General features: G+C 47.9%; 1 protein-coding gene across 1 annotated transcript in view; it reads right to left on the bottom strand.

Annotated features, from left to right (window-relative positions):
* Positions 1-7,154: 7,154 nt before the first annotated feature.
* Positions 7,155-16,119, bottom strand: part of LOC135233476 (transducin-like enhancer protein 4) — a 43,107-nt gene continuing 34,142 nt past the window's right edge. The window contains 7 exon segments of the mRNA XM_064297071.1: positions 7,155-9,474; positions 10,387-10,851; positions 13,000-13,076; positions 14,243-14,393; positions 14,689-14,739; positions 14,742-14,850; positions 15,096-15,343. Of these exon segments, the coding sequence (XP_064153141.1) occupies positions 10,744-10,851; positions 13,000-13,076; positions 14,243-14,393; positions 14,689-14,739; positions 14,742-14,850; positions 15,096-15,343 (744 nt within the window). The 3' untranslated portion in view covers positions 7,155-9,474; positions 10,387-10,743.

The following is a 16,119-nucleotide window of genomic DNA, read 5'->3' as shown; positions in this document are numbered from 1 at the left end:
CACACACACACACAATGAACAGCCAACCCGCTGTTCAGCTCCAATACGGGCCCTGCAACACCCATAAAAAAAAATCAAAACCCCACAAATCGACTCACTGATTCTCTCCAATAATGTACAACAACACATTATACCCATTTTTCAGCAGTGGGTAAATACTCTGAGAGGAAAAACAGAGTGCTGTGAAATATGTCACTTCACCAACGCTCCGGTTACCACCACCGTGACGGAACTGCGCGGTGGGGGTCTCGCTAAATTAGGCCGTCGTAAAAAAGTATCCCGTTTTATGGGACGGCGCGCTATTAATATCCAGATGACGAGTTTACGGCTTTTGCCGTAAATCTTAATTACGTCCGTGTTTGCCGGGGATGAGCCACTGTCACGGACCAGCGGTGAGAATCGGCAACAAACGCTGACTGGTGCAAATCTGTTTGAATTCCGCGAGTCTATCAAAATTAAAATCTATTAAAGGCAATTAAGTGGGGGCGGCCTCGGGTTATGGGACAATCAGTCTGGGGGTTTATGGGGCCTGTGGGCAGCGGAGCGGAGCTTCGCCCCCACCCCCCCCCCCCCGCCCCCTCACACCAGACAAACGAGCGCCGCCATTTCCCTTCTGCACGGGCCCTTACCGCCAACGTGCCACCGAACCGAAGCACAATAACGAGCTGAATGGAGAGCGGGGGGGGGCTGTTCTGCACAGGAACACAGGAGGAGAGGCTGGGCCAAGGACAGCACTCCCCCACACACACACACGCATACATATACATACACACACATATACATACACACACACACACACACACACACACACACGCATACATACACACACACACAAATATACACACACACACGCATACATACACATACACACACACACACATATACTGTACACATACATACACACACACACGCACACATGCAAACACACACCAACCAGGCAAGAGAGAGACTGAGCACCAATCGGGTGAGAGAACGAGGGACTGTGCACCAATCAGGTGAGACAAACTAAGCACCAATCAGGTGAGAGAGAGAACATGCCTTGTGGGGTCTGGAGTCACAACACAAAACAGCACCTCCTGGCCCAGGACAAACACAGCAGATCGGTCACTAAAGCTACTTAAAAAGGGAGAGGACCTGGCCCCTACTGGGTAACCACTCAGAGCAGTATGCCAACAGTGGCTTCCTCCAGATCACTCACCCTTTAAATGAGCTTTGCCTTTTTAAGACGGTCTAGAAGCCTGGGACCGCATTATCCAATCATGTTTAAGAATGTCGCCCAGAGGTGACACTTCAACGGCGGAGTGAGAATAATTGGGGGATGAAGACCGATGAGGAATTATGAAAGAGGGAGGAAAAGAGATAGCATAGATGATAAAAGGGTGGAGCCAGGCAAAAAAAAAAAAAGGGAGACCAGTGAAAACTACAGCTAATTAAAATACTCGGATAATAAGTTCATAGCACTGTGCGCCTATCAGGTCGCCCCTGGTTAAACTGAGCAAGCTGGCATTTTGTAAAAAGCTACGCTAATGGTTGGGACAGATGGAGGGAGACGGTCTATTGATAATTCACTTCCGCGCTCGTATTCGCATTAATATCCGTCTGCGTCTGTCCTCGCGCGAACCCACGGCGGCGCAGTTTCACGTGTCGGGCCGACGCGAAGAACGCTTTCGATCAGCCGAAATATCAATATTTCATACGCCGAGAGGCGCCGACCGCGCGGCTAAACGAGCATGGCTTCCATTAGCCATACATCATCGGGACAGAACTGACTTTCTCCTTATGCTGATGACAGAAGCGCACGTCAGGGCCCGCACAGCGCAGACAAACGCACCTCGTATCACGGGACGTTATGTAATAAGGGCTCCGCGTCTGAGAAGTCATTTAAATACCGTCTGTTTCCTGCATTCACGATCATCAGTTACTGCAACTGATCTGGCATAGGCTGGATGCGTGTTTACTGAAGTACATGTTGGGCTAGCCAGTTCCAGCCTGGGATAAGGGGGGGGGGGGGGGGAGTGAAGATTACATGAAAGTTATTACTGCAGATTTGTGTATTAAATCTCATGGCAGAACAGACAGGCTGGAGGAATCGGGGAGGCATTATTTTGACAGGCGACAGACAGCCGGAGCATCTCTGCGATCTCCGTGTGGCTCACTCAGATCTGTGTACAGGTACAGCCCGCCCCCCCCCCATAAACATAACATCATCTTTTAATGTTGTGATAGTACTGGCGATGAACGCTACTGTAACAGTTAGACGGGAGCTAAATGTGTCGCTCTTGTTTGCAAAGGCTGTGACGGTCCTATTGGACTGCATTATTGCAGCTGGTTGTTTTAGATCTGGTTGTGGTACTTGTAGTTGTTAGACACAATGACGATGAGTTTTCACAATGATGATGAGTTTCACATAATCAACAAAATTTCATATTGTTGATTATGTAAAAAAACAAAACAAAAAAAAACAAACTGTAAATAACTAAAATGCAGTGGCGAAAAGGAGAGAGCAATCTCTCTGTATAAAGACATAGTGTGTCAGTATTCTCTACAAGAAATAAGCGTAGCGGCCTGGACATCATTGACTTGTAATTAAATTAACTCCTCACACTGTCAGTACAATCTGGCACTGACACAAACGCTGGGTCAACAGTCCCTGCTGAAATGGGCTTAAGGTAATTGACACTTAAGCTGAGTGTGTAACCAGAATCCCCAGCTTAGCAGGTAATGATTCCAAGTCCGCTCCGATTGGCCGGCTGCAGATGACATCACAGCCAGGCGATGAGGGAGGCATGCAGAACAGGGCTGGAAACCCAGAGAAACCCGAGCAGCGTTGCCACGACGCCAGCCTCCTGCTGGCTCCAGTCAGCCAATCAGCCGGATTTGTTTCCCCCGACGAGCCAATTGGGCGACAGCCTGGGCGGTGGAGAGCAAACATGTGCTGCTAAATACAAGTTTTCTTTTTTTAAATGTGTGCTCAGAGGCAGTCATTCGCTGGCTCTCTGAATACCAATCAGTGTCCAGCTGCATCCTATTACATGTTTGACAACCTGAATGAGACACCCTGCTCAGTGACTGCTGTCAAGCCTGATTTATGAAGGCTATAGTCTGCTGATAAACGCTCAGTAAACATGGCAAACCATTCCAGAAGGATTTTTAATGCAGTGTTGGTTCTGGTGCAATCGGTGAGCACTGCCAAAGCGTTTAAATTTGATTTGAAATGTTTTGAACACAAAGACTTGATTTCAGCAACACGAGCAGTCGAGATCCCACCAATCACCCTGCGAATGCGTTAATGAAAACGTAAGATATGTTTGTTCTTCTAAAGGGGTGACATATGACATGACTGATAAATTTGTCATAGATTTGATACGGCCTTACTCAAACCAACAAAGGACATAACCTTCCATCACACTTTCACACACGTTCTCATGTACGCACGCATGCACAGTAACACACGCATGTGGACACACACACATACACTCGTGCACGCACACACACACATACAGAGATGAACACGCACGCAGACGAACGTGGACGAGGACAGACGCGCGACCGGTGGAAATGAGGGAAGGGTAGAGATTCACGCAGGAAGTCAAAGATCCAGGCTGCAGGAGAGACATCCCGTTCCCCTCAAACAGTTTAGTCCCGGGACCTCCCCAAAAGCCGCGTAAACGCTCCCCGTAATGTTCCAGAACGCTGCGGAAAGAAAGAAAAACAGTCAGTAGTGCAGCAGAAACGCTCCTCTTTTAAAAAACTCCTCCCGCACTGCAGACACTGACTCTGGAAATATTCACTTGGCTGGTCATGAAGCAAAAACACAACTGATTACCGAGAGCTTGAATATGATTTGCGCTAAGGTTATTAAACCAATATCATTATCAAGGTTATTAAACCACTTATTGTTGAGTTTTTATCATAATACACATTATCTGCCATTTGCCAAAAATTTTGAGGATTTAATGACTGTTTAATTGTGAGGTCTGAGCTGAATGTTAAAATTATGGTTGCGATGAGCTCAGCAGGGGAATTGCGATTGGATCCAGATCCCTGCACACATCTCACAGACAAGCAGGGAAATCTCTGACCAGCCAAAATACACTGGCAATGCAAAATGTGTTTCAATAATCACCACTACCTCACCCCCATCCCCAGAACTACCCCATACCTCACCCCCATCCCCAGAACTACCCCATACCTCACACCCATACAACTGTCCTATAATTCACCCGTCTCCCCCCTCACCAGCGGGGACAGGGTGGGAGAACTTGCCTAGCGACAGTAAATTGCACACGCACACTGTACACATGTACAGAGATCAGGCTAATCCAATACCCATAAATCAGCTCTGCTGGGGGGGGGGGGTCACTGAGTTATCTGTGCTTTCAGATAGCACGCAAGTGAACACACACACAATCACAGACTCTCATACATGCACAGGTGCACAGAGACACACACACACACTCCCTCTTTCTCTCTCTCATACACTCATACAGACACACACACATACATTCCCTCTCTCATACTCACTCTCACACACACACACAAATTGTTCTGTATAGTTCTTGTCTGAGCTCATAAATAGAGGTTCAGTTTATTGTTCACTATCATTCAGCTCCAGTTTTTCTTTTTTTTTTTTTACCTCAGACTTCCCTGCCATGCTGAGACTATGAGCTCTCAGTAAGATTAACCGCCAGAGAACAGAGCACACGCACGCGTATCCTGTCAGTGCACAGCCAGCTCCGCCATGTTTCAGATGCATCGTGGGAAAATGAAAGAGTGCAAGGGCACCTGGCATCGGGGGTCCCCACAGCACCTTTGGGGCGTCGTGCGACTTGGACGCCGCAGCACACGATGCGTCGCTGAAAGAGCATCAGTCCTACTACGCTCCGGGTCGTGCGTCGCTCATGAACACGCACACGCGTGCACACAAAGGCACCCGCCTGCCAGACACGCATCGCTAGCGTGCCTCAGCGTTTAGCGTGTGCAGTGAAACAAGCCGTGAGCCACGGTGAACAGTCTGCCTGTTTTCCCTTCCCTGCTAATGTTAATGCTAATCAACTGCCTGCTAGGAGTGCACACCAGACAGACAGACAGACAGGGTTGCAGAGTGCTGGTAAACACTGCTTGGATATATAGATACTGCTGGAACTACGGAATCATCTTTTTGGGGCTTAATTCACACTTCTCTCTGAGCTCTGGAAATTCTACAATAAATATAGAAGAGGGGTGTCTCCAGAGGGCTGCCCTGAGCTGAGGGCCAATCACAACAGCCTGCAGCGTCAGCCAATCACTGGAGGGGAACCAACAGGGGGGGATCATCCGAACTGGCTTGACAGTTATCAGCACCCATTAGCCCCTGAGTACTACGGTTCCGTGGTCCTGAACCGCCTCCAACACAAACTGATTCCTTGGGCAGCTTCTCTGGCAGCAGCGCGGCCACGGTTTGTTTTTGTTTGCTTTTTAACCCCGCTAATTCCACGCTTTAAACGCGGCCATGTAATGGTTGTGGTATTACACAGACCCAGCTCAGGCCAAATGGCTATGGTGCCCGGATGAAGACTGCGTCGCTGTCAACGTTGTTCCTTTGTTAATAAAGATTGCGTTGATTAAAATGCTGCTCTTTTATGAATAAATCTCTGTGGCTCACTGAAATGGAAAGTTTCTCCCCCAGAAACAACTTGATTAAGTGGACATTATGGCAACGCTCATGTATCATTAATGCAGGTTACGTATTTGTTAAATCAAAACATTACTGGCTCCAATGCAATCCATGGTTCACTCGCCTACAAAACTGTGACCTCAGCTCTTGTTTACGTTTTTAAATCTATCATGGCTTGGCTTGATCTATTATCTGACTGTTCGTCTGAACACCTTAAATAAAACGGCTTTAATCAAAGTTAATGTCGAAACAGTCCATGCTATAACCTACTTATACACATGAGTGACTTACGTTGCGAGTGAAAGGCCGGAATAGTTTTGACAAACGCGAGAGAGAGAGACGGCCATGGCCTGATGAACTGCCTGCCGTTAAAACGGAGCAAACCAATAATACAGTTTTCTTGTAAACGAGACAGAAAGTCAGTCACCATAGTCTTACCTCCTGATTGCTTCTGACATCGCGTTTCCTGAGTAGAGGTCGAAATGTACTTCAAACACCAGAAGAAAACGCCGAGTCCCCGAGGCCATGTTGTACTCCTCTCGGTTCAAGGAATAGACATCGCAGGTGTATTATTTAAGAGCTTGTCAACACGGACTGCCAAAGCCTCCATTTCTGCTCCGGTGCGCAGAGAAATCGTGGGATCGCCCTACCACGCGGAAATCATAGGCAATCAAATTCTAACCAATAAACAGGTACAACGTGACCGGCCACAGCACGGACACAAACCGGGTCATCCATAGCATGCGTATCTGGGCTGCGGATCTCTAAAACACTCAGATACAGCGACAGTGGGACACGCATTGTGGTAGTATGTAGATACAATTTCCTTCCACATAAAACAAAAATGTTAGTTTAAATAGCCCAAATAAATAAACCGTTGTTGTTAATAACAACAATAATAATAGTTTTTTTTATTTATTTAAACTGAAATGTTTGTTAGGCTTTATTTTGTTAAGTTAAATTAAACGCAGGCATAAGCTTTAGAAAATGTGAAATCACAGACTGAACAGCTGTTTAAACACAAAACTGCGGCCCCGCATAAACCCATCTATATGCGCCGGGCACTGGATCCGTAGATGGATGCGGACACCCTGCCACCGTCAGCCCACCCAGATACGCAACTGCTCAGAAGGCAGATCAAGCGCTCGAACCGCTGCACAACCTCGCGTGATTTAGAACTCTGACTGAGCAGCGCGTGTCGGCTTGTATGCGATAACGTGCGCTGTGATTTGGTTTTGATTTTGCAGCACGCAACTCTAGTTTTCCACTGGGTTAAGAAGACGGCTCACACGCAAACCAACGTCACTCTCAGATACATCAAGTATAAAATATGTGATTAAACATAAGCCGTATACTGTAGATTTATATGGTTTCTGCACCATAGGCCAAACGTAGTGTAAAAGGAACACTAACCCATCCCGTTACACATGCCAGCGTCCATTCCTTAGATGTAAATAAAACGCGGAAAATAAATAAATAAATTCATCCAGACTGAAGATAGCTCTGCACAGGATTTTAATAAATTTAGACACAGACTAGAAAAAACAGACAAAATGCATTTTGTATTAAAGAAAACAGTAACAACTAGCAACAGGTAGTTTCATTTATAAGCGTACATGTTTTTTTCTCCATTTATAAAATAGTGTCTTAACTATTCAATACCAAAGCTGAGGCAGGAGCTCTCTTGTGAGGTCTTTAAGAGTGTTACGTACAGTAGAAAACCAGAGATCTAAACACGACTCCGGGTAACATCGTTTACACCAATCATCATGTTCTATGCAGTGAATGGTTAGAGGCAGGGCTTTCCAGAACATTTTGCTTTGATTACATAGTCTTATGTAAACGATTACACGAAAAGAACATTGCTTATGTACAACTGTTATACATATTCACCTCAGTTATTCTCACATGGTCCTTTTAAGACCAGAAGAGCAGTTGCAGTCCCCCCCCTCCCCCCCATCCCCCCCATCCATCCAGCTCATTATGCAGGTGTGATATCCGGCAGGTGACAGAGCATGTGTCAAACACACTGTCCTCACAATGGACACATCCACATCATCATCATCATCATCATCGTCCTTTTACACTCCAACAATCTGGTCACATGTTTACTGCAGAGGACCACATGTCTGACTCCATAACCCCTCCCCCAGGAGGAGGGGTTATACAAGGAGGAGTGGTTAATAAAGTGGGAGGGGCAACGGAAAGAGGAGGAGCTATACAAAGGGAGAGGGGTTATAAAAGGCGGAGTTCGAGTGGCCAGTGGGTGATGTACAGTGTGCTTTCAGATCCAGTGTTCCTCTCCAGGCCCCGGAGCCTGTTCTGTAATTACAGGCGCTGTTAAACTTCATCTTCGTTCCTCGTCTGTGTCTAAGAGCCGCTCTCTCACCCCTTTTCACAGCTACTAAGCTTCAGGTAGCAACTCTGGAAAGCCACCATTTTAAAAATCGGACAGTGGTTAGTTCCCTGTTTGAGTCTGTTCCATCATGTCGAGAAAAAAAAAGCACTTCTTAAAATATCATAAAATTGTTTCAGTTGATCACTGTATCACATACTGTATGCACACACAGTTATACAGTACATACATATGCATACATGTACATGTACACACACATATGCACATATATATTTATGTTTGTTTGTCCAAAAAGAAGGCTGAGGTTTCTGTTAGAACTATGTACAACCTGTTATTGTATAAACCTTTTTCCGACGTCCCCAGAATGACTGTTTTCAGCAGGTAAACACACAGCGCCAGGGCAGGGCAGGGCAGGGCAGGGCAGGAGGCCGTGGGTCGCGTGAACCGCACCCAACCGCTGACCCGTGTGCGGGCGCTCTGGAGAGAACGCTCCAACGGACCAGGTTAGCGGCACTGGTGCAGGCGCTAATGGGTCGTTGCTAAGTAACGCTAATGAAGCGGAATGTTGTGTTCTCAGCACTCTGGCTGTGCAGCGTAATGAGCTGCGCCCGTCGGCCGCCAAAGCTCTACGGCGCCCTCCAGCAGCCGGCCGCGGTACGGCACCGGCACGCGGACGAGGTGACGATGTTTCACGGCGGAATGGCGGCGTCCGTGTCGCGGGTGTGACCCGTTCTTCCTGAGCACCCAGCTGCACTTCCTCTACTGTTCCAGCACTGACGCTGACTGGGTCACATGACCCAGGCCACGCCCTAAACACAGGAAGGGGAATAATGAGGTCACATTCCGAAGTGCTACAGTGTTGCCGCAGCCCGGTCCAGAGTACAGGCGTGTACAGGCGCGTTCAGGTGCGTTCAGGTGCGTGAGTGTAAGGCTGTCAGTGCGCTCTAGAATCTACCATCGGAACGGACAGAACACCAACACCAGCACACTACCACAGTGATGCCCATGTCCACCAGTCCACCTCCAGCAGCGAAGGCACTGTGCACCAGCAGATCCACACACTTGGGTCCTTAAAGCATTCAATGCGCGGATTGTTCCAGGGAAAAAATGGGTGTGTTATTTACATAGGAATGGCAGAGGAAATATAGTGTCTTTTCAGAAAGATTTTCAAAGCGCGTCCAGTGTAGAACTCATGCAGGCCCGGTTCGAATCGGGCTGCTCCTCGACCAGGGGAGCCAGTGTCAGTTACTCCCCATTACACAGCCGAATTCTGTCTGTAGCTGTCTGTAGCTGTCTGTCTGTCCTCCCCCAGCACAGGTCAGGTGATCCTCCCTCACCTGGCTGCTCTCTGAGGGGGGGGCGGGAGTGCGGGGGGAGGGCGGGCCACAGTGCTGGGGAAGTATTCGGCGTTCAGAGAGATCAGAACTTCATGCAGAGTCTGGAGATGAACTGCCCTGAAAACCTGGAGCAGACACAGCAACACGGAGGAGTGAGAGCAGTCACATGACCCGCTACACGCCTTTTACACACAACACGCTATGCACATCTTATGCAAAACACACTACACGCCTCTTACAACACGCTACACACATCTTCCACAGAACACGTTACGAGCCTCTTACACATATAACACACATCTCACGCAGAACACGCTTCAAGCTTCTTACACACATAACACGTTACATGCATCTTACACACATAACACACTACTCACATCTCACACAGAACAAGCCAGGCACATCTTACACACAGGCACACACACACAGCCGCGGAAGTGTTTGTCATTAGCCATGTAGGAAGAGTTATTCCCATATTCTGTGATAGCGCCGCAGAAGTGCTACGCTGTGCTAACAGAAGCAGGCGTTAGCGTGGGCCGCTAATGATGTGGTTGGCTGTGCGGTACAGAGTGTGCGCTGTCACAGGAACAGCTTTAACCTTTACTGAGCTCTGCCAAGAGGCTCCTCTTCACACCCAATCCCAGCCCAGCACCTGCACCGCTCCCAGCAGCCCTCACGCAACTTCAGAGCCTGGCACCGGCTACCGCACACACACACACACACACATACACACAGTCACACACTACACACACACAGTTACACACACACACACACACACACACATACACACAGTCACACACACACACATACACACACACACACACACACAGTCACACACTACACACACACACACACACACATAGTCACACACTACACACACACACACACACACACACACACATACATACAGTCACCCACACACACTACATACATACACTACAAACACATACTTGTTTTTATCACATCATGAGGACACGCACATGCACACACACACACACACACACACACACACACACATATGCACACATAGAGCCTACCTTTCCTGTTCACTGATTGGAGTAGAGTGCTGGCGTGGCATTCTGTGGGCGGGGCTATAATGTTCTCCTTGTAAGAAGTAAAAAGCGGAAATCCATGGTTCTGTACATAAGAGCTGGGTCAGTCAAACTCCGCCTGCAGGGTTTGGGGGTCAACCCCAGGCCAGCATTCTGTTCTTTGGGGGGTGGGAGGTGGGGGGGGTGGGGGGCGGGGCAGGGTTCGCATGGGGAGCACCCCCACCCCCCTCTTTTTTTTCCTATTTTTAAAAAAAACGTTTTCTTATACAAATCCATGCGTCAGAAAAGTGGAGTCTCACACCGTAGAGAGCTCACAAAGTGCTCAGGCACGGAGGAGTCCCTCTAGTAGATGACCTCGTACACGGTGGCCTTCTTGTCCCCCGAGCCGGTGACGATGTATTTGTCATCCACAGAGATGTCGCAGCTCAGGACCGAGGAAGACTCCTTCGACTGCGGGGAAACAGAAGGGAAATATTTCAGACACGCGGAGGAGGGGAGGAGGGGAGGAGGGGGAACGAGGACAGAAAAATAAATAACGTCTGTGTTTGCTTCTCTTCTTCATTTCAAAGGGCCTAACTAACAGCAGATGTTGGTGAGATACTCTCTCCTGCGCTTCCAGAAATATCTGCTTGAACAGAAATATGTGCTTTCATAGAAATATCTGCTTAAACCAAAATATCTGCTTCAATAGATATATGTACTTTAACAGAAATACCTGCTTCAATAAAAATATCTGCTTAAACAGAGATATGTGCTTCAATAGAAATATCTACTTTAACATAAATATTTGCTTCAATAAAAATCTTCTTTAACATAAATATTTACTTTGATATAAATATTTCCTTAAACAGAAATATCTGTATTAACAGAAATATCTGCTTTAATAGAAATATCTGGTTTAATAGAAATATCTGCTTAAACCAAAATACTGTAACTGCATTAGCAAATATCTGCCTTAATAGAAATAGCCTCTTTAACAGAAATATCTGCTTAAATAGAAATACATACAGGGCGACATAGCTCAGGAGGTAAGAGCGGTTGTCTGGCAGTTGGAGGGTTGCCGGTTCGATCCCCTGCCCTGGGCATGTCGAAGTGTCCCTGAGCAAGACACCTAACCCCTAATTGCTCTGGTAAATGCGAGGCATCAATTGTAAAGCGTTTTGGATAAAAGCGCTATATAAATGCAGTCCATTTCCATTTACCATTTACCTGCTTAAATGAAAATACTGTAACTGCATAAACAGAAATACTGCTTTAATGGAAATATCTGCTTAAACAGAGATATCTGTTTTAACAGTAATATCTGTTTTAAATAAAATATCGTCTCTAGTGGCAGTGTCTGATTAAAGAAATGATTTTCTCAGTTCTGGCCTCAGAGTAAATTCCAGCCAATCACAGCTGACCGGGTTTCTCACTCACTCACTCGAGTTGTTTTTATGAACAGAGTCACCCTCTCTGGTCAGTGCTGAGTGAGACAGACAGACAGACAGGCAGGCAGGCAGGCAGGCAGACAGACAGACAGACAGACAGACAGGCAGGCAGGCAGGCAGACAGACAGGCAGGCAGATAGACGGACAGGCAGGCAGACAGGCAGATAGACAGGCAGACAGGCAGACAGGCAGGCAGGCAGACAGACAGGCAGACAGGCAGACAGACAGACGGACAGGCAGGCAGGCAGAGAGACGGACAGACAGACAGACAGAGAGACGGACAGACAGACAGGCAGGCAGGCAGGCAGACAGGCAGACAGACAGGCAGGCAGGCAGGCAGGCAGGCAGACGGACAGGCAGACAGACAGGCAGGCAGACAGACAGACAGACAGACAGACAGGCAGGCAGGCAGGCAGGCAGACAGACAGACAGACAGACAGACAGGCAGGCAGATAGATGGACAGGCTGCGGGCTGGCTGAGGCGTTGTGTTTGTAAGTCTGATCTGATGTCAGATCATTGGCCAGCGCTGCCTCTGCCACGACGGCGCATGCATTATGAACAGAGGTCACGCGTCCAAAGGCAGAGCCGTCATCTATAATTAATCTCCCGCGAGATAACGAGCCGCACAGCCTCCCCGGGAGATAACGGACACGCCGCCAGGGGGCGGGGCCACGGCGCGGTCACATGACCACTAAAGCCCCCTCTGATCTGGTCTCTCCGCTACGATGTCATCTTATCTGCCCTCAGCAAGCGTCAAGAAATGCAGACCCCCCTCGCCAGCACCCGGCTGCCTGCCAACAGCTTACCTGGAACACGCTGTCCACAAAGTGACAACGATTCCTACCTGGAATACACGGTCTCTACGGCAACCTGAGCCGGTCTGGAATATACTGTCTCTATGGTGACCTGTTTTTACCTGGAATATACTGTCTCTATAGAGACCTGTTTTTACCTGGAATACACTGTCTCTCTAGTAACCTGTTTTTACCTGGAATATACTGTCTCTATAGAGACCTGTTTTTACCTGGAATATACTGTCTCTATGGTAACTGATGCTACCTGGAACATACCATCTCTATAGTGACATGTTCCTGCCTGTAATACACTGTCTCCATAGAGACCTGCTCTTACCTGGAATATACTGTCTCTGTAGAGACCTGCTCTTACCTGGAATATACTGGCTCCATAAGGTGTTCTCCAGGCATTCAGTAGGTTGTCTTTTCCAGTGCTCACAAACCATTTACCTGAAATATTAAAACACACATTTACCTGCAGAATTGAAACACACATTTACCTGCAGTATTAAAACACACATTTACCTGCAGTATTAATACACACATTTACCTGCAGTATTAATACACACATTTACCTGCAGAATCAAAACACACATTTACCTGCAGTATTAAAACACACATTTACCTGCAGAATTAAAACACACATTTATCTGCAGAATTAAAACACACATTTACCTGCATAATTAAACCCGGTCTGACGATGCAGCATGTAGCCAGTAACCTCACTTAATCAACTGAGCAATTCACAACAGAAACACAGCTACAAATTTTCAGGCCAGAGCCACATATATTGGGAGGCCCCGCTCCCCCCCCCGCAATATATTTTGTCATAAATCAAAAACCGTTCCATCCCCCATTCCCCCTATTGGTGCCCCTGAGACACAAACCAAACTGCTTTTGTTCTTTTTTTAATCACCATCCAGGAAGGTGCACCTCAGCTTCTGCTTTCATCAAATAAATTATGTTACTGCGGAAAACGTCCCCGGTCCTGTTTTTAAATAATATCACACACGGTTTGCCCTCGCTGCTTCCATTTATCGAAAGCAATTATTTTACCGTAGCCTGTTTCCGCTTACTCATTTGGAGAAGTGCACCTTCATCTTCAGGGGCTGGAATGCAGCTGCTATCTTTTCGTCCGAGGTATTCCAGTCTAATTTTTCGTAATGTCACATTCAAAGTTTGCCGTAAAAAAAAAAAGCCGTTTGTTATTCAGGATGACAGCGAAACTAAACTGAACGTGCTTTTCATTCGCTGCATTCCAGGTCGATGTTTCAGTGGGGGGGAGGGATGTGCCAGTGCACATGTTTCTACAGAGGCTAGCATTCCCAGAGATGTGTACTGGGGGCAGGGGGGGTATCTTGAAACAACTTCAAAGAGAATTATTTATTTATTTATTTATTTATTTATTAGTGTTCTTGTGAGCAGCTACTATAAATATTTACGCCTGTATGTTTCACCGCTGTTGTTAGCTGAAACGTGCTAGAGTATGTCACTTCCTTGCAGATTTACTCCACTGCCAATCACTCCATCATCAATGAAAGGGGGCGGGGTTTGGACTCTCAGCCACCGCCAATCACTCCATCATCACTGCAAGGGGGCGGGGCTTGGACTCTTACCACAGTGGGCGAACTTGAGGGAGAGCACGCAGCTCTCGTGCAGGTGTAGCTGGTACTTGTCGGGTTTGGTGACGTGCAGAACCTCCACATTGCTGTTCTCCATCCCCACGGCCAGCCACTCGCCGGTGGGACAGTACCCCAGAGAGAAGATCTGAAAGGGGGCCACAATCATCACGTCTCAGGATGGCTCTGTTGGGTGTAGGGTGGGTGTAGGTGCACAGGTGGGTGGAGGCTCTGTTGGGTGTAGGTGCACAGGTGGGTGGAGGCTATGTTGGGTGGAGGCTGGGTGTAGGTGCACAGGTGGGTGGAGGCTCAGGTGGGTGGAGGCTGGGTGTAGGTGCACAGGTGGGTGGAGGCTGTCTGGCTGGGTGAGGGCCAGGTGGGTGGAGGCTTCACGGTGGGTGGAGGCTGGGTGTGGGTGCACAGGTGGGTGGGAGGGCACGTACGCTGTTGAGGTGGGTAGTCAGTGACTGTTGGAGCTGGCGACCCTTGCTGGCACTCGCAGGTCCCAGGACCTCACAGTGTTGTCCAGACCTCCCGTCCACAGCTTAGTGCCATCATTAGAAATATCAATGCAGCTGGCCCCATCTGTGTGACCCTGGAACTGCCTGCAACACACACACACACACACACACACATCAGAAACACACACAAAACCTCCGATCATAACACTCTCTGTTGGCTAGTAACACGTTGTATAAGGAAAACATGAGATATAGATGTATAGATGAACATGAGAACATAGATATAAATGAGAGTATAGATACACATAAGAATATAGATGTATATTATAGATACACATGAGAGCAGACTTGCTGAGTGGGCAGTCGGTCCTGTAGCGGGCAGGCCTCACCTGACCAGGGTCTGGTTGTGCAGGTCCCAGACGGCGATGTTGCCGTCGCTGCAGCAGGAGAAGCAGACCTTGGAGTCGGGGCTGATGGCGAGGGCGTAGCAGGCGGGGGCGGAGGAGGTGAGCTCCGCCTTGATGCGGGGGGTGGGGGCCGCCAGGTCCCAGATGGACAGCGTGCTGGCCTCCCCCCCCACGATCAGGGTGCGCCCGTCTGGAAGCAGCCGACAGGAGCGGATGTAGTTATCCCTGTTCTGTGGAGGGAGAGAGAGGGGGAGGGAGAGAGAGAGAGAGAGAGGAGAGGAGAGAGAGAGAGAGAGAGAGAGGGAGAGGGGAGGGAGAGGGAGGAGAGAGAGAGAGAGAGAGAGAGAGAGGGAGGGGGGAGGGAGAGGGGGAGAGAGAGAGAAAGAGAGAGAGAGAGAGTGAGGTGGAGGAGAGAGAGAGAGAGAGAGGGAGGGAGAGAGAGAGGGAGGAAGAGAGAGACCGTCAGCTTAATAAAGAAACAGCTGGAACAGGTGAGCTGTGCTACTAAACACAAGGTACGGATGAGGCAGACTTTTTGTTGGGTAGGTAGCTCAGAAACACACAACTTACACAGGACTGAGGAGAGACTGCTGTGTTAGGAAGACTTGCGAGCCATTAACGATATATGACAGTATGTGGAGTGATGGAGAGGAGAAGGTAGACAAAAAAAACACTCAAGCACACACACACACAGCACACACACAAAGACATATTGCAGAAAAGGAATTTGAACAGTTAACCTGGTAAAATAAATAACTAATTAAATCATACTTCCCAAAAAACTTTTAAGCATAAATTGAAAAGTTTTTTCCAGTACGAACTCAAAAAAGGCAAAAGAATTAAATAAAATAAATAAAAAATTCAAGCCTTGTTTCCTCAAACTTGTGTCAACAGTACTTTCCGCCACAGACTGTTAATTAAGATTAGCACTCATAAGGCTGAAATTATAGTTTTGGAAAATACATGAAAATGAAATAATTACATGATAATCAGGCATCCGGAGAGC

This window comes from Anguilla rostrata, chromosome 10 (assembly GCF_018555375.3).
Source record: "Anguilla rostrata isolate EN2019 chromosome 10, ASM1855537v3, whole genome shotgun sequence".
Classification (NCBI taxonomy): Eukaryota; Metazoa; Chordata; class Actinopteri; order Anguilliformes; family Anguillidae; genus Anguilla; species Anguilla rostrata.
This window is presented reverse-complemented; position numbering and strand designations above follow the sequence as displayed.